The sequence below is a fragment of the Myxocyprinus asiaticus genome, chromosome 37 (assembly GCF_019703515.2).
Source record: "Myxocyprinus asiaticus isolate MX2 ecotype Aquarium Trade chromosome 37, UBuf_Myxa_2, whole genome shotgun sequence".
NCBI lineage: Eukaryota > Metazoa > Chordata > Actinopteri > Cypriniformes > Catostomidae > Myxocyprinus > Myxocyprinus asiaticus.
In genome coordinates, this window is record NC_059380.1 from 28,265,739 (window position 1) to 28,285,102 (window position 19,364).

Below are 19,364 nucleotides of genomic sequence, written 5' to 3' on the forward strand. Positions count from 1 at the left end.
AGTGTCTGTCTCAGTTCAGACTGGGGAGAACACTTCCAATGAAGCTGTTTCAGAAAGCATTTGGATTTATGGCGGCGGCAACCTGTTTTTATAGCGGACAGTTTCACGCCAAAACAGGCGGGGCTCAAACACCATAGCCAATATTAGAATTTTGGCTTTATTGTAGAGAGGTTTCAACTAGCTTGTGTAAGAAGGCACTCCCATATGCATTAATAAACGCAATGCCTCGTTCCCTTCCTCTCAGGGAACCCAGGTTACCTATGTAAACAAGACGATTAGGTCTCTTATCTTTACTCCCCCTGCTGGTGACTTTTGTAAGTGTTGATGAGAAGAGTTATGTAAATTAAAATAGGAGGGGCTTTTTTAGATTTTCATTTTTCCTCTCTTCAGTTGTAGTTTTGAGAAGGGGGAATGAGATAGAACTAGAATTCTACTTAAAAAAAAAAAAAAAGAATCAATTTGTGTATGTTTGTTTTTCACCTGTTTTTTCGTTATCCGTTTTTTTTTTTTTTTTTTTTTCAAAACGGAAATGGAATGAACGGAAGATACACAGATTTTTTTGCTACCTCAATACATATTCACTCCAAATCCATGAACTGAATTGGCTTTCTTCATTCAATTCTGAATGGTGCACAACCCTGGTACACTGACAAACATGTGTTAGGGTCGTCCTGTAGTAGGCTAGTGTTTTATGCTATTTAGCGTATGGGGAGATAAAATAAAATTTAGCCCCGTTGTACCCTATTTTATTTTATTTGTCTATCTTTTTTACTTAAGTATGCAGCACGCATACTAAGAGTGATGATGACACTGTTGCTATGGAGGAAGCGCCCCTGGTTACGCTTGTGTTGTCTAAATACCCACAACGCACCGCGCAGGGTCACTTCAACATGGTAAATAGCGCGATGACTTTTATTCGTTTTTCGTTTGCTCAATGCATTAACATTATATTCATAAAGTCACGTTATAAATGTCATATAAAAGAGTTAAGAGTCGCTGTTTTAAAGCAGTGATCAGCGAATACTGTCGCGTTAGCTTGTTAGCTTAGCCGTTCATAACGATGAAATATGATACAGATCAAATATGTCCACAGTTATGAATCCTGTTTGTGCATCAGTTACTTACTGCTGTTGTTATTTATAGTTTGAATTATCCTGAGCAAACGCAATATTATTCAGTAATCAGTGATTCTTTGTTATCCTGGGAAACAAGGATTTGTGTTTTAGTGACAATAATTTGTATCTCCATTTATAGGTTTAAATGCATAGCTACTGATCCATATCTCAGCATGGACAAAGAACAGCGAAATACCGTTATTTTCAATGCATCCAAACGCGAGCTCTTCACTAATAACTCTGGATTCAAGTCTCTGCAGAAGAAATTAAGAGCACAGTGGAAGATTCAAAGGTAAAACATCTTACATGGGCCAAGAAGCATGCAAACGGGTGTTTCTTTTTATTCAACATCAACGTTTTAAGTTAAGATGTACATATATGGATGTGGGAAAGTGTATATCTAAAGTTCTGTATCTGCTAGTCACTTTTCCTTCATTAGATCATTCTACCCATCTGATATTTGAATTATTAAAAGGAAAAATAATATCAAACTTATTATACTCATATAGTAAGTTATAATTAAATAATATTGTACTCATAAATAGAATATACCAATTTCTATTCTTTGATGGGGGCTATTTTAAGATGTTATGATGTTAAGATCTGTCCATGGTAAATATTCCAGTGGTAGGCTACTTGAATCGTCACTTTTATCAGCCATGTTGAATTTGTTTTCTTAAATAAATAAATAAATAAATAAAAGCACACATTACATAAAGAGGACAGTCATATAGAAGTATTGGTATGGTTCAAAGACAGTCAACAACCCAAACATATTCACCAGTGTAAAGGTTTACACACTATATCACTGGTAATATGCCCATCTATCACAAAATATCACACTCTTGTCATTATTTTGATTATTTCCAGGGATGTTTGAAAAACTGCTTTTAGATTTAGTAGTCCCTTATAGAGTGAAATTAATGATTATGAATTTTGCTATAAAGTCAAACAGTAAAGAAGCAGTACGGTGTGAATCACTCAATGTTTCATGTCCCTCAGCATCAAAGAGGAGCTCACTCTGGAGAAACTCCAAGGAGCGAAGTTATGGGTCACCGCTGGCCCTCGAGAAAAGTTCACTGCTGCTGAGGTGAGAATGTTACCATCACATAAAGATGTCCACGGTCAGTGCATGACTGGCCAAAAGCTGAATTAGTTGAAATCAGTATATCATTACAGCAGTTTTATATCGATCAGCTTAAATGAATGCAAAAGCTTCAGAAGATATGCATTTATTTGTTGCATGTTTCCTGTGTCATTCAGTTGGAGGTTCTTAAGCAATATCTGGACAGTGGTGGAGGTCTTCTTGTGATGCTCGGAGAAGGAGGAGAAATGAAATATGACACTAATATCAACTTTCTCCTGGAAGAGTTCGGCATTATGGTTAATAATGGTGAATTTGTGTCGATGTTTTTTTGCTTGTTTCTCAAAAATAAGCATGTAAAAAATAATGAGGAGGATTTTATTTTTCCAATTTAATAATATAGTTTAAAATGCATGTGCCAAATTCTTAGAAATACATTTTGTATTTACTGTATGTTCTTTATATACATTAAAAAACATGTATAGTATTTTCTAAAAAAATTTGACTTTATGACTGTAAACATGTCTAAAAAAATGGGATAACCATCAAGTGAAAAGTTAAAAATATATTCTTCTTACACATTTAATACATGAGTACATTAGTGTATTTTCAAGGTAAGGTACATTTTCTACAAATGTTATGAATTGTAATATGTGTCATGAGTGTCATGAAATTTTGATATTAACAATATTTTAAAACAAAACTGCTTTCTTCTGCTTATAATAATAAAATAAGGCCAAAATACTTCATTACGTTTTTCTTCATTAGAGTCTCAGAACCACCTTAACATTTTGGACTTTATACCACACAAAAAAAACAAAATTAATTTTAATTCACAAACTGAAAATGTATTTATCATAGAAGAGGCATATTCATGTTATTGTCTGCATTTCTAAACTCTCAATAAACTGGGACACATCACACCACATGGCCACATTCTAATAATTTTATCCTGGCTTGTATTTGCAGATGCAGTAATAAGGAATGTCTATTACAAGTATTTCCATCCCAAGGAAGCACTTGTGTCCAATGGCGTTCTGAACAGGTTTGTGTCTCCCGTGTATTGTATTTTAAAATGTTTATCACTAGATTTTCTTGTAAAAGTTGAAACAAACCAATCTTTTCAGAAATTCAACGATTGGTATCTTTTATTTTTAGGGAGATTAGTCGTGCTGCTGGTAAAGTGGTCACAGGTGTCACTGATGAAGAAAATACAGGGAATAATTCAAAGTAAGGCAGAGCCATGACTTCTCAATGTAACATGCAACAACATTACACCATTTTGGAAATAACACAACAGAGAGCTTCTGAGAAATATGTCATCAGGAAGTCAAATGGGGTGAATCGGACGAAGAAAAGTCTGGGTCATATTTCACCTCAAGTCCATTATGATTTTTTGCATTGTGACAAGTGCATTTCCCCCCTCCCCCCGAAATTCTTATTACCGTAATCTGAAAAAGTATAAAACAGTAAGGAAACCCTGAAAATGGAAATACAGAATTCAGTACAACCAATAATTTAAAAATAATTCTACTTAAATAATTCACTTAACAAATGTACTTTGCAATTTAAACTATATAAATATACACTGGCGGCCAAAAGTTTGGGATAATGTACAGATTTTGCTGTTTCAGAAGGAAATTGGTACTTTAATTCACCAAAGTGGCATTCAACTGATCACAAAGTATAGTCAGGACATTACTGATGTAAAAAACAGCACCATCACTTTTTGAAAAAAGGCATTTTTTTTTATCAAATCTAGACAGGCACTAATTCCAGCAGCCATCACTCCAACACCTTATCCTTGAGTAATCATGCTAAATTGCTAAATTGGTACTAGAAAATCACTTGCTATTATATCAAACACAGTTGAAAGCTATTTGGTTTGTTAAATGAAACTTAACATTGTATTTGTTTTTGAGCTGCCAGAGTATGCAATAGACTGTCATGTCTTAAGGTAAATATTAGGTCAAAAATGGCAAAAAAGAAACAGCTTTCTCTTGAAATTCATCAGTCAATCATTGTTTTGAGGAATGAAGGCCATACAATGCTTGAAACTGCCAAAATAAATGAAGATTTCATACAAAGGTGTACACTACAGTCTTAAAGCCTGTACAAAGGACAACTGGCTCTAACAAGGACAGAAAGAGATGTGGAAGGCCCAGATGTACAACTAAACAAGAGGATAAGTACATCAAAGTCTCTAGTTTGAGAAATAGACGCCTCACATGTCCTCAGCTGATAAGAGTAAAATCTGTACATTATTCCAAACTTTTGGCCGCCAGTGTATATAAATACACAGTTGAAGTCAGCAGTTTACATACACTTAGGTTGAAGTAATTAAAACTCATTTTTTAACCACTCCAGAGATTTAATTTTTGGCAAGTTGTTTAGGACATCTACTTTGTGCATGACATGAGTAATTTTTTCAACAATTGTTTACAGACAGATTGTTTCACTTTTAATTGACTATATCACAATTCCAGTGGGTCAGAAATTTACATACATTAGTTAACTGTGCCTTTAAAGGTGCAATATGTAAAAATTTTCATGTAATATTCGCCTTTTTTTTTGCCAATGTGTGAACGGCTTGTAACGCAACTTAAAAAATGAGCCCTTCCCGGACTTCCTAGGTTGCCCATTAAAGCCTGTAGACTGATTTTCATGCGAAGGGAGTAGGTCGCTTTTGCCGGGAAAATCCAAAGGATGTGACGTTTATGCGCGCTCCCGAGAGCCTAGCCTCAGTGCTTCCGCTATTCAACAGTGACAACAAACTGCAACACTGGGTAACGTTATCTTAGAGATGGAATCCAGCAAACGTCCGGCTCCCAGCACAACACCGACTCCTACAGATTAAAAAAAAAAAAAAAAAAAAACATTTATCTACTGAATCCCGTCTGGCTAAGCGGGAACGTGATCGTGGTGAACCCTGAATTGGGGTTCTTCTTATTGGACTGGTAAGCTTACATAACTGCAAAGCGTGTGAAATATAGTGCCATAAGGATTGATCTGTGTAATTTTAGCTAACTTGATCTTGCCTGCTAACGCTGACAATTTGCAAACTACCTTGCTTCGTAACTTTCAAATAATTTAAACGATCTTCTCTTTATACTAAAAGTCGGGTTAATGTCAATGTAAATCTGTAATTATCCAGCAAGGTAAACTACAATAATACAGTAAATGAATGCTAGACAATGTTCAAGATAATGCAAAAAGCTCCATTCATTAGTGTAACGTAACTTGGTTATACAGAAAATATATACATTCTATTATTATAAAACAAAAGTGCATCGATATATCAAAATGACAGTTGTGATGGAATCACATCAATACTGAATTGTGTCAACATGTTTATAATGTACAGTCTATTTTATAGACAGCTACTATCATCATCCACCAAATTTAGCTAACAGCTATTGATAAAGCGGGCTAGCTTGCTAACGCCGACATAGGCTATCGTATAAATGCAGTCAATGTATCATGAAAGAAAAGTGATTACTTCAAACTACAGCCTTGCATAGCCAGACCTATATCCACACTTTGTTTTAGCTCTGTTCCAGCACTGGAGAGTCAAATGTAATATGCATTCTCAAAGTTTCTAGTAAAACAATCATAACTGTGTAATTTTAATTATGCTACCTCATCTGCCAGCATGATGCCGGTGAATCACGTTCAGTCTCTTTGTTTTGGTTGATGCTTGTGTCCCTATGGAGTGTGCGTGCGTGATCACGAGCAACAGGCAGCTGGCTGCAATTCACTTAACGGCCACAGGTTTCATTAATAACAAGGGTTTCTGAATCTTACATTTTGCCCCTTTAAGCAGGTTGGAAAATTCCAGAAAATGATGTCAAGCCTTTAGAAAATTAGCTTCTGATAGGAGGTGTACAGAATTGGAGTTGTAACTCTGGATGTATTTTAAGGCCTACCTTCAAACTCAGTGCTTGACATCATAGGAAAATCAAAAGAAATTTTGTGTGGACCTCTACAAGTTTAGTTCATCCTTGGGAGCAATTTCCAAATGCCTGAAGGTACCACGTTCATCTATACAAACAATAGTATGCAAGTATAAACACCATGGGACCACACAGCCATCATACCGCTCAGGAAGGAGACGCATTCTGTGTCTTAGAGATGAACGTAGTTTGGTGCGAAAAGTGCCTTGTGAAGATGCTGGAGGAAACAGGTAGACAAGTATCTATATCCACAGTAAAACAAGTCCTATATTGACATTACCTGAAAGGCTGCTCAGTGAGGAATAAGCCAATACCCCAAAATCGCCATAAAAAATCCAGACTACAATTTGCAAGTGCACATGGGGACAAAGATCTTACTTTTTGGAGAAATGTCCTCTGTTCTGATGAAATAAAAATGGAACTTTTTGGCCATAATGACCATCGTTATGTTTGGAGGAAAAAGGGTGAGGCTTGCAGGCCGAAGATCACCATCCCAACCGTGAAGCATGGGGGTGCTAGCATCATGTTGTGGGGGTGCTTTGTTGCAGGCGGGACTGGTGCGCTTCACTAAAGAGATCACATCGTGAGTTTAAATGTATTTGGCTAAGGTGACTTCAACTGTATATATATATATATATATATATATATATATATACATACTATCACAAACTCAAGGACTCCTCCTGCTCACCACCAGAGGTCGCCCTCGCCCGAGTTCTGAGGGCACCACGAACTACATTTCCCTGCATGTCAACCTGGACTGATTACACTCACACCTGTTCCCTATTTCATAGACTATTTAAGCGCTGTTCAAACAATAGTCATTGAAGTCTTGTTTTGCTCCTGCTAACATTTCTGAGCATTTACTTCTGTTTATACTGCCTGCCTGCCTGCCTGCCTGCCTGTGTTTGACTTCTGCCTGTTACCCACCATTTGATACTCTTCTGCCTGCCTTGTTTTCCTATCGTTTACCTGGACTCTTACCTTGATTGTTTGCTTCCTGCCCTGACCTTTGCCTGTTTATGACTAGTCTCTCGTCTGCCTATGCTGTTCCATTACTGGTGATTTGCCCTGCCTGTCTGTTCATGATTTGCACGTTTACTATTAAACCACATATGGATCTTAACCTCTGTTCTCCGGAGTCTGTGTTACACATACTGTATATGGGGGTGATTTAGTTTACTTAATTGTCATGAAAATGTCACAAGAAAAATAAAACTAAATGATCTTAAAAATAGACTTCATTATTTATTCTAAAAAAAAAAAAAAAAATATATATATATATATATATATATATATATATATATATATATATATATGTAATATATATTTTGGTTTTTGGGTGAAATATGACCTGGATGTGTTCTTTTCTTGACTGACAGTTTGTGTGAGATTCACCCAATAAATTCTTTTGACATTTTTATAGGGCACTTACGTTCATATACCCTTATGGGGCCACATTAAATGTGATAAAGCCTGCGGTGGCAATCCTGTCCACTGGCTCTGTGTGCTTTCCGCTCAACAGACCTGTGCTTGCCTTCCATTGTGCCAAGGTATGTACAGTCAATCTGATTGTGTTTAACCTCAGACCTGGGTCTAACTTTTGTCACATTCATTGGGTTTAATGTTTTATTTTCTCTGGTTTTAAAGAATGCTGGCAAGTTGGCAGTTCTGGGCTCATGTCACATGTTCAGTGACCAGTACCTGGACAAGGAGGAGAATAGTAAAATAATGGTAGGATATACAATTATTAGTGGGGTTTTGCCAAAACATGCATTGCTATATGTATTTCTCACACTTAGGATGCGGTATTTGAACAAACCCCTTACCTTAAAGGGTTAGTTCACCCAAAAATGAAAAGTATCATCATTTACTCACCCTTGTGCCATTCCAGATGTGTATGACTTTCTTTCTTCTGCTGAACTCAAAGATTTTTAGAAGAATATCTCAGTTCTGTAAGTCCATACAATGCAAGTGAATGGTGACCAAAACTTTGAACATCCAAAAAGGACATAAAGGCAGCATAAAAGTAATCCATAAGACTCCAGTGGTTTAATCAATGTCTTCAGAAGCGATCCAATTGGTTTTGGGTGTGAAAAGACCAAAATGTAAATCATTTTTCACTGTACATCTTGCATTGCAGTCTCTAGGCACAGTAATGATTTCAAGCTCAATTACACTTCCTATAGCTCCATCTAGCACCAGAGATTCTTATATATATATGGAGATAACAACCTCCACGTCTCTACAATGGGTGAGAGCATAACGGTCAACTAGCATGTTACGGCAGTAAGTCACCATTTGCAGATACCATACAAATGAATGGGAAGAGCTGTAAAGTGACATCTACCTGTTGCAAAATCATCCGTGACTTCTCTTATAAAACAGCAATTTATCGTAGTAAACTGCACACACAGATCATTCCAAAAGGATTTAGTGTAAAACATGTTGAAGATTAGCTGAAAGGCAGTCAATTCATTAAGCGATGAGCTGTTTCCTAATAAAAGCTGTTTATTCAGCACACTCAGGCATCTCCTCCATAGACATTCATTCAAAAAGAATGGCCTCTTGTCTCCTCGCCAGTGTACCGTCAAAGAATGTCTATGGGAGTACCGCGTTATGGTATTTTAGGCTAAGCTTGTAGGCTCCCCTATAAGAAGGGTTCTGCTAGCGCTCAGCGCATGCGTCAAGGACGAGGAAGTGTAATCGAGTTTGAAAATATGATCATGCCTAGAGACCGCAATGGCAAGATGTACAGTGAAAAAGGAGTTATGTTGTGGTTTGGCTCACTCAAAACCAAATAGATTGCTTCAGAAGACATTGATTAATCCGCTAGAGTTATATGAATGATGTTTATGATGCCTATGGTGATATTTGGACCTTCAGAGTTCTGGTCACTATTCACTTGCATTTTATGGACCTACAGAGCTGAGATATTCTTCTAAACATTCTTCTGCAGAAGAAAAAAAGTCAGTAACACTTTACAATAAGGTTCCATTTGTTAACATTAGTTGACAACTTTAATTAACATGATCTAACAATGAACAATACTTATTAAGGATTTATTAATCTTAATGTTAATTTTAACATATACTAATACATTTTTAAATTAAAAGTTGTATAAGTTAACACTAGTTAATGCACTGTGAACTAACAATGAACAGTTGTAACAATTGTAACTAACATTAACAAAGATTAATAAATTATATAACAAATATATTGTTAATTGTTAGTACATGATACCTAATGCATTTACTAATGTTAACAAATGGAACCTTATTGGAAAGTGTTACCAAAAAATCATACACATCTGGGATGGCATGAGGGTAAAAAAAATAATAAGGGAATAAATAAGGGATAAGGGAATTTTCATTTTTGGGTGAACTATCCCTTTAAGAATAAAAAATTGAAATGTGACTCACCCTGCAAAAATTCCATAAACTTGCAATGAAATGAGGTCCCACACAGCTCTTTTATGATTAAGACTCTTTCGAATTTGGCCACTGCCAGTAACAAGCAACCACATGGAAACGCCTTAGGAACCATATAGCATTGTCTGGCAACCACCCACTTCTTCCTAGCATTGTGGTGGGGAGCTTTGCACAGGCAATCACCACACACATTTTATGAAAAACAAAAGAAGTAAAACTGTTGTGATTATACATTTTTTTGTTATGGCATTTTAATGTACTATAAGAAAATATAATTTATATATGTTCCAGGATATTGTTTTCCAGTGGCTCACAACCGATAGCATTCACCTCAACCAGATAGATGCAGAAGACCCAGAGGTGAGTGGTTACACTAGTTACCTGCATAACCAAGTTCACATCATTATTTTCAAAACATCCGGCCGGACTACATAAAAGCTCCACTGGACATGCTTCAAGAGTTTTAAGTAACATTGGGTGAGTTTGACTTCATGTGGTTGGATTGCTATCAGATTGTGTATGCACAGGGCCTTTTCTGAGCATATGTGGGCCCTAAGCGAAATCCTGGAACAAGTATTCTACTTTGTTGCACTTTATGTGGCTCATTAAAATGAATAACAGGAGGCTGCAAAAATGGCTTCAACCGTTGTGGTACAAAAGGCAACAGCTGTTATGTGCCACATTTACTAGTCGTCAGCATTACATTTTCAAAACCAATGAAGATAACCGGGTGTCCAACATCAGGATATGATGCCGAAAATTTGCCATATGTAGTTTTGTTTGGGAAGAGTAAAGTTGACGTATGCGGGCTGAACAACCAGATGCATTTACTTTTGGCCAAGTGGCTTCTTGTATGCGTCTCTTTTAAGGATCGGATAGCTATCGGATCAGTAAAAATGCTAAGTGTAAATGACTAAGTGTAAATATACCACTGTTCCTCAGTGAATACACTGTCTTTGTTTTGTCCAGATCACAGACTACACCATGCTGCCAGACACAGGGAGTCTGTCCAACCAGCTGAGGGTGTGTCTGCAGGAGGGAGACGAGAACCCACGAGATTTCACATCTCTATTTGACATGTCTCTGCTAAAGCTGCACACAAACACACTTCCCTCATTCATCGAGTAAGAATACAGGCCTTCGGCCTTTAAAACACACATATACGTAATTATTTAGCACTGCCAATGCCCTGTGTGATCCAAATAATTTGAGTGTCATTGTAAACTAATGTTCTTTTTATTTCCAGTGCTTACAAGCAGCTGAATGTCAAACGTGAACCTCTGCAGTTGATCACACCACAGTTTGAAACACCTCTGCCCCCTCTGCAGCCTGCTGTGAGTCCTGCTGTTTCCCACCTCACATTAGCTCCTATGCATACATATTTGTCTTTAGTAGTCACTTAAAGGCAACATAAAGGAAAAAAGATATTCTGCAAAAAAATAAAACCTTTTGTCACATCCCAAATGCAAGGCCGTAAACAATGTCTTGAATATTGGGGGGGACCAAACCATTTTGGGAATAGGGGGTCACGGGTGTTGAGGTTACAAATATAATGGTCCTCTTTGGTACTTTAAAATAGTTGTCCATTTCCATTTTCCATTTTTAGGTGAAATGCTCTTTTAACTGGTGGCCCATTTTTTAGCACAGACCTGACAAGGACATACGCAAAATAAAATGGTCTCTTTTAAAAGAAGACTCTTAGGAGATGCTGTATAAAATTCAGAACTTATTAAAGACAGAAATAAATTATTTAGAAAATCTTCAAATGATTATAAATTATTACCAAATAATATTTGCATTAAAAATAGATGACACTGTCCTTTCAACAAACTAAAAACTCAGTGGAAGCCACAAGTCACAGGCCTTTTCACAAGCTATAATCTGTGGTGATAACACTCTACTTTGTGCTTTAAAGACAATGGGTCTGTTCCAAAACCTAGTGAGCGTCCTCCAGAGGCAGCATTCTAAGGCATCATAGCACGCTCCTGATGCGAAGGCTGTTCCAAAAGCTAGGTATCTTAATTATGCTGCCTCTTAAGATACAGTTGAAGTCAGAAGTTTACATACACTTAGGTTGAAGTCATTAAAACGAATTTTTTAACCACTCCACAGATTTCATATTAGCAAACTATAGTTTTGACAAGTCACAGACAGATTGTTTCACTTTTAATTGACTATATCACAGTTCCAGTGGGTCAGATGTTTACATTCACTAAGTTAACTGTGCCTTTAAGCAGCTTGGAAAATTACAGAACATAATGTCAAGCTTTTAGACAATTAGCCAATTAGCTTCTGATAGGAGGTGTACTGAATTGTAGGTGTACCTGTGGATGTATTTTAAGGCCTACCTTCAAACTCAGTGCCTCTTTGCTTGACATCATGGGAAAATCAATAGAAATCAGCCAAGACCTCAGAAAAAAAAATTGTGGACCTCCAAAAGTCTGGTTCATCCTTGAGAGCAATTTTCAAATGCCTGAAGGTACCACGTCATCTGTACAAACAATAGTATGCAAGTATAAACTCCGTGGGACCACGCAGCCATCATACTGCTCAGGAAGGAGATGCATTCTGTCTCCTAGAGATGAACGTTGTTTGGGGCGAAAAGTGCAAATCAATCCCAGAACAACAGCAAAGGACCTTGTGAAGATGCTGGAGGAAACAGGTAGACAAGTATCTATACCCACAGTAAAACAAGTACTATATCGACATAACCTGAAAGGCTGCTCAGCAAGGAAGAATCCACTGCTCCAAAACCACCATAAAAAAGCCAGACTACAGTTTGCAAGTGCACATGGTGACAAAGATCTTACTTTTTGGAGAAATGTCCTCTGGTCTGATGAAACAAAAATTAAATTGTTTGGCCATAATGACCATTGTTATGTTTGGAGGAAAAAGGGTGAGGCTTGCAAGCCGAAGAACACCATCCCAACCGTGAAGCATGGGGGTTGCAGCATCATGTTGTGGGGGTGCTTTGCTGCAGGAGGGACTAGTGCACTACACAAAATAGATGGAATCATGAGGAAGGAAATTTATGAGGAAAAATTATAACAACATCTCAAGACATCATCCAGGAAGTTAAAGTTCGGTCACAAATGGGTCTTCCAAATGGACAATGACCCCAAGCATACCTCCAAAGTTGTGGCAAAATGGCTTAAGGACAACAAAGTCAAGGTATTGGAGTGGCCATCACAAAGCCCTGACCTCAATCCGATAGAACATTTGTGGGAAGAACTGAAAAAGTGTGTGTAGCATGTTCATTATCTGGGCAATGAAGGAGTCAGGAGGCAGCGAACTGTCAATGTGAGTATTTTTATTACTTTTCAGCGTCATTCACAAAACTTAAACAAAAAGGGCACTCAGTGGCCAAGTAGTTACACACAAATGAGTAAATGCTTCTTGTTGCGCACACACAGTCTCTCTCTGGTCACTCTGACGCTTCGTGCGCCTTTTTATGTCTCCCTCTGCCATCACTACAACAAGAAACAGGTGACGAGCCTTACCGCTCTCTCTCTCCTGCAGACAGATACACGACCACGCCCCCATCACCACAGTGTGCGTGTAAGGAGGCCTACAAACCTGACTCAGTTAAACCAGTTCTGTCTGGAGGAATGGGACAGCAACTTATCGTGAGAAGCTTGTTGAAGGCTACCCAAAACGTTTGACCCAAGTTAAACAATTTAAAGGCAATGCTACCAAATACTAACAAAATGTATGTACACGTCTGACCCACTGGGAATGTGATGAAATAAAAGCTGAAATAAATAATCCTCTACTATTATTCTGACATTTCACATTCTTAAAGTAAAGTAGTTATCCTAACTGACCTAAGACAGGGAATGTATTCTATGATTAAATGTCAGGAATTGTGAAAAACTGAGTTTAAATATATTTGGCTAAGGTGTATGTAAACTTTTGACTTCAACTGTTTCTCATTTTGGCCAAATTCTAAGGTAGCATTGGATGTATCCTTCCCCGGGTAGGCATTCCCAGAATGCACTGTGATGAGCTCGGCAGAAAAATAAATCCAAGATGGCGGATGAAGCGAGAGAAATTTAGATTATAAATATACTTATAATCCATTCAATACTGAAATGTATCGATAAATATCAGTTTAATATGATACAAAACCAACTATTGTTGTATTTATGCTCATTAGAGGATTGCGTCATTTCCCTCGCGTCACCTGTATTGAAATCAGTTGCGAGTCCAGTGTCCCGTGTGCTGCACGTGAGCGCATTATTTGAATTATGCATGGAGCCGCCGCCTATGTAGAGTGTTCCAAATCGCTCTCTTATGAGGCATCATTTCAGTAAGGATGCTGCCATAGAAGACAGCTGCCCATGTAGGCAGTAGACAGGGAGGCAGCTCACTAAGTTTCGGAACAGACCCCATGTCAAGTGAATTTTCTGAAAAGCTACTTCAAGCTTGCCAGATAATCGCATTCATTCAAGCTTGCCAGATAATCGCATTCATTCAGTTTCTTTACAATATACACATGTGACATTGACGAGCGGTTTTAGACTACTAAGCACGCTAAAAATTTAACGTAAAAAAAAAAAAATTATTCCATGCAACAACTTAATGACAATTAGACAGCAGTGACCAATGGACTGCAGCAGAACAGCAACAAGGATGTAATTTATTGGGGAGACAGTCTGGCCATATCTGATTATTGGGGGGGACTTGTCCCCCTCAGTGTACTGTATACTGTGGTAATGGACCTGTCCAAATGTAATTTAGTTTTGCCTTTAAGCTGTTATTGAAAAATAACTTCCAGATTTTACATTTTGACATTAAGTGGTGACCCAACACAGTACCAAAATGGTTTATTGTACAAAAGTTAAAAGAAATAGTGTCCTTAAAATCAAACTGCATAGGCCCAGCAATGTGCAAAATTATTAACATGACATAGGCTTAATAGGAAAATGTTCTAACATTTCTATAACAGCGATGTGATTTAGCAGCCTAACACATGGAGCAAACATTTGGCCATATTACCAAGTGACAGAAGAATTTGTTCCAAAATACCTTTGATATTGACAACATTAGAAATCAACCCTTCACTAAGCTTAAAACAACTCAAACACACATTACTCCCGTAGGCTCTCATTGGAAAATAGCAAACATGTGTCAGAGTAATGGCGGCCCGGCAACAGTTGCTAAGACAGGACTGGTCAGAAACACTTAAGGTGGAGCTTAGCGAACGGTCAGTTGGAAGTATTTAAAAAAAAGTTGATGAGCCTATTTATTTTACGATACCTAGCATCAATGCTTGATTATGGGTTCAGTTGGATTTTCTTATTTGCATTTACCATTGTTTTCTCCCTGCTGTCTGTGACCCAGACAGAGCAAACCTGCGACTCAGTTGAGAACCAGTGTTCTATGTCTGGTCTCCATTTCACTGAGGCTTTATTTCTTTGTTCAGGTCTTTCAGCCAGCCTTTCGGGACCTGCGCCCGCCAATGCTTGACCTTTTTGACCTTGACGAGACCTTTTCTTCAGAGAAAGTGAGGCTGGCTCAGCTTTCAAATAAATGTGAGTTTCTGTGATGCAATTCATTCAGCTTAGGCTCTGCACGGCCAAATACACATTTTTTTTTTTTTAAATGTTATGCAACAATTGAGAAAACATACCAGCCATGAAACTGTATTGTGCATAATTTTTATCAAAATATATATACTTTTGTTTATGTGGCAGTGGGATTATTTAGTTTCTTGCATATTTGTGACAAACAGCACAGTCTTGCAGCATCTTATACAAGATGGGCCAGTCTCCATCTCTCAGTGAATCCCCACCCGTCAGTTGTAAAATATTAGGAAGACACATTAGGGCTGGGCAGTATGGCCAAAAATATTATCACAATATTCTTTTTTATTTCATTCGATATCAATATTTATCACGATATACTGTACATTCTCATTTACACATTGCAATTTTTTTTTTATTTCCAACTTGGCAGAAGAAAATAAGAAAAAAAAAATTAAATTGTCTCTACAAAACTGCATTGGAGCAGTGGGTTCTGTGGAATCTTCTACCAAAATATTAAAATATTTTATAGAGTTTATCAGTCGAGTGCAGTTGGATATATATGTTAAAAGATCATCTGTTCATTTGAAAGCATAATGACAGTAGTCCAGTATTTGTTTTAATATTTTTAAATTCAAATTATATTTTTATATTTCTTTACATTCATATAGGCTATCCACATATGGGGGCATAGAAGCCCTTGTGACTGAGGAATGATACTGTATGGGGGTTCAGAGGTATCCCCTTAGAGAAAATTTTGAAAATGTAAAAGTCTGAATGGACTATTTTTATATTTTCATTATTGTGAGAAAGACTAGGCTACCAACTAGTAATTTTATTGTCTTTCCTTGTCATTCATGCCAGCGATGATGACATCTGATTAATTGTCACAAAATTGCTCACAAGAGATGATGAGAGGGTGTGGTGATTAATATCTCATGTGTCAGCACATGGAGCTCTGGAGGGAAAAAAACTGAAGATATCCTAGAGCAGGGCTTTTCAAACTTTTTGAAGCCAAGGACCCTCAAATTTGATGATCCCCTCGCAAGGGACCCACAGTGTGAGAAAAGTAGCAAACATTATATTTATAAAGATCTCTTGTTTGCATAATTAAATAATTGGTTTGTAAACTGCCATTGTGCTTAAGCCAAAAGAAATTTAAATATTATCTGGAAAATATTAAATATTAAGTTGGCCAAGGCCGTTTCTGACCATTTTGGCCCCCTAGGTGAGATCCCTATTGGCGCCGCCATGTGGGGGTGTGGTGTATTTGCGGGGCAGTGGCCTCCTCTTTGGCACCCTAGGCGACCACCTAGTTCATCTATGCCTAGAAACAGCCCTGAAGTTGACTATGTATCTTTCTTATGCTAGTGTAATGTTAAATGTATAAACCCGAAGAGAAATATTTCAAGTCAATGCAATCTGCAATCATATAATTACATTTTTATTTTTATTTTTAATATTGGTTACTCTTTACAATAAGGTTCCATTTGTTTAACACAAGTTAACATGAACTAACAATGAACAATACTTTTTAAGCATTTGTTAATCTTAGTTAATGTTGATTTCAACATATAGTAGTACATTTTTAAATCAAAAGTTGTTAACATGAGTTACTGCACTATAAACTAATATGAACTAACACTGAACTATTGTATTTTTATTAACTAACATTAACAAAGCTTAATTAATGCTGTAAAAAATATCCAGCTCATTGTTTGTTCATGATACCTAATGTATTATCTAATGTTAATGAATGGAACCTTATTGTAAATGTTACCTAAATATTTATATTTATAATGAAAAGCGCTACATGAATACATTTGTAAAATTATACAATAAAACAATAAATATTGTTTCAAAGCAGCTTTACAGAGAATAGTAAATTACAACCCTTATTTCTTACAAAAAATATATATTTTTTTTTTCATAATGAATGAAATGATATGCCAGTTTACTTTTATTTCTGTTTTATTTCTTACTATGGCTGTCAATACAATAAAAGAATCGCAATAATTCTAATGATTTCAAAATGATATGGTAATAATGACAAATAATGTCAACATTTTAACATTTACATTTTTTTCTATTAAATGTTTGGTGGACCCCCTTGTTGCCCCCTGGGGTTCCCAGGACCCGTATGAAAACCCCTGTCTTATAGAACCCTTTGATGCTTAACCTTCCAAGACTGTTAGAAGAGTTACAACAGATGCTTTTTTTAGTAATTCTGTGTAGTAGATACTGTATGCATTTGATTTGAATTTGACATAAACCATGTAATGTTGCAGTTCCTAATAAGGTTTTGGTCACTTGGCAAGTAACTACACTTTATTTAATCACCAAAGCCAGTTTTTACTTGCATTTGGCACTTGGCCAGTGTTAATTTTAGACCTTGCAGCCACGTCACAAAACATGATACTGTCATTGTTGTAATCAGTATGTCATTGAGTGTGTTTACATGCACACCAATACACTGAAAACAACCAAAAATCATTTTATTCAAAAACTCAGACAAAGCAAGAAAACCGCGTTTATATGAGACGTCAAAACCTAAGCAGACATACGAGCAAAACTTGCGCACATTGGGTAAGCCGGTAAAGGTGTTTTCATGCAACGTGAAATTGGGGTGATGGGAAAAAATCTAAAAAATGTGCCTGTCGATTTATGCTAAAATCGTTAAACTATACCCCGATAGAAGTTTAAATGACCAAACTCATTGTCAGCTTTTTAAGCATTATTGGTGTAAAATCATGCATGCAAACACACTCACTGATGACTATTAATGGATTGGTCATCTTCCCTAAGGTACCGACGATGATCTTGAGTTCTATGTCCGTAAATGTGGAGACATCTTAGGAGTGACTGGGAATTTAGACAATGATAAGAGAGATGCAAAGCACATACTGGAACACATCTTCTTCCAGGTGGTGGAGTTCAAGAAGCTCAATGAAGTGAGTTGAACGTTTTGAATTTGCTTGAACATGGATTTAGTCTTCGATGAAGAGATGCATTTTAATTGAACAATTTTTCCTTTCCCCAAGGAACATGATATTGACACAACAGAAGCAAGGTTCAACATGTACTGAAGCTGGAAGGACTTGTGAACTGTGGAGCAATACAGCATTGGATTGTGTTGATGTGTGTACATATATAGACACTCGGATGGCAACTGAAACCGATGCGCTTCAGCACTGCTCCAAGTGTGAGAGAAGTCAGGTGTGGTTTATCAGAACTCAATGAACTGTTTTACTCAAACTGTCTTTGCCCAGTTTAAGGTATACACAACTTTTCTTGTAAAAAATATTTACCTTTAGTTTTTTCAGTAAATGAAAAATGGAAGCAGTGTTTTCTTGTTTGAACATTTTATATACACACAAATATTTTTACACACAATAGCAACCTAAAATTCCAGTTGATGAGTAAGAAAATCATATTTCAGAACCAACTCATGTGGTCCATGCAAATAGTAAAACTATTCAAATTCAAACTTATCCTATTCATCAATACATATTCTTTGACATTGCTTTTGATTTTCCTGGATAGATTGTGTGTACCAGACAATATAGTGCATTCCAGACAACTTGAAACTCTAAATATTCCCTCTTCCTACTTGAACATAATGACTGGAACGCCACTCAACGTTGGATATGCGACTTCTAAAGTTGGGGTAAATCGATGAACCCTGACTTCTGCAAGAAGTGTCATTTGATGTCATTTCCAAAATGGTGGCACTCAAAGAGCATAAACTGGAGCTGGGTGTTGTGAAACAAAAAAAACTTTTATTCATATTCATTGCACAAAATGGATGAATATGCTATATACAGTAAATATACAAGAGGATGTTAAAATTGTGTGTGTATCAATCAATGCCTTCACTTATTTTGCTCATTAAATAGCTCCTAGATAGAGGAGGGTCTGTCTGTGTCCTACGAGGCACACCCACAAGTTATGCCCCATTCAGATAACTGGCAAAATACGGAGGTCTTGCGACAGTTGGCTGTCACATTCACACACTGTGTTTGTTGTGTTTATTTGGGGCTCTGTAGCAAACCTGCACCTATCCCTACCCTAAACCTAACCTTAACCCTAACCTATACTGAACCATAACCACAAAGATTAAAAAAATTAAAGGTTTTTAAAATTAGTAAATATACCACAACTTGAAGGAATATTCCAGGTTCAATACAAGTTAAGCTCAACCTACAGCATTTTTAGCATATTGTTAATTACCACAAAAATTAATTTAGACCTGTCCA

General features: G+C 36.9%; 1 protein-coding gene across 4 annotated transcripts; it reads left to right on the top strand.

Annotated features, from left to right (window-relative positions):
- The first annotated feature begins 828 nt into the window (after positions 1–828).
- On the top strand, positions 829–19,019 carry ift52 (intraflagellar transport 52 homolog (Chlamydomonas)). Of its 4 annotated transcripts, XR_007895073.1 has the most exons (15): positions 829–893; positions 1,255–1,407; positions 2,118–2,205; positions 2,379–2,508; positions 3,169–3,244; positions 3,358–3,429; positions 7,579–7,705; positions 7,803–7,886; positions 9,875–9,943; positions 10,553–10,707; positions 10,830–10,917; positions 15,009–15,117; positions 17,914–18,059; positions 18,150–18,324; positions 18,652–19,019. XR_007895073.1 is itself a non-coding variant. In XM_051676583.1 (14 exons), the coding sequence occupies exons 2-14, from the start codon at positions 1,289–1,291 to the stop codon at positions 18,192–18,194; spliced, it is 1,308 nt and encodes a 435-aa protein (XP_051532543.1). In that variant the 5' UTR covers positions 829–893; positions 1,255–1,288; the 3' UTR covers positions 18,195–18,450. The 4 variants fall into 4 exon arrangements, 3 of the variants coding, with proteins under 3 accessions (XP_051532543.1, XP_051532544.1, XP_051532545.1); XM_051676583.1 differs by lacking the exon at positions 18,652–19,019 and having other exon boundaries at positions 18,150–18,450; XM_051676585.1 differs by lacking the exons at positions 829–893; positions 1,255–1,407; positions 2,118–2,205; ... (2 more) ...; positions 3,358–3,429; positions 18,652–19,019 and adding an exon at positions 4,996–5,156 and having other exon boundaries at positions 18,150–18,450.
- Positions 19,020–19,364: the final 345 nt, after the last annotated feature.

What these genes read in the sequence shown, in the direction of transcription:
- ift52 (XM_051676583.1), top strand. Translation starts at nt 1,289, where the DNA reads ATGGACAAAGAACAGCGAAATACCGTTATTTTCAATGCATCCAAACGC. An exon ending in GCACAGTGGAAGATTCAAAG is followed by an intron (nt 1,408 to 2,117) that starts GTAAAACATCTT and finishes CATGTCCCTCAG; the next exon opens with CATCAAAGAGGAGCTCACTC. An exon ending in ACACTTCCCTCATTCATCGA is followed by an intron (nt 10,708 to 10,829) that starts GTAAGAATACAG and finishes TTTTATTTCCAG; the next exon opens with TGCTTACAAGCAGCTGAATG.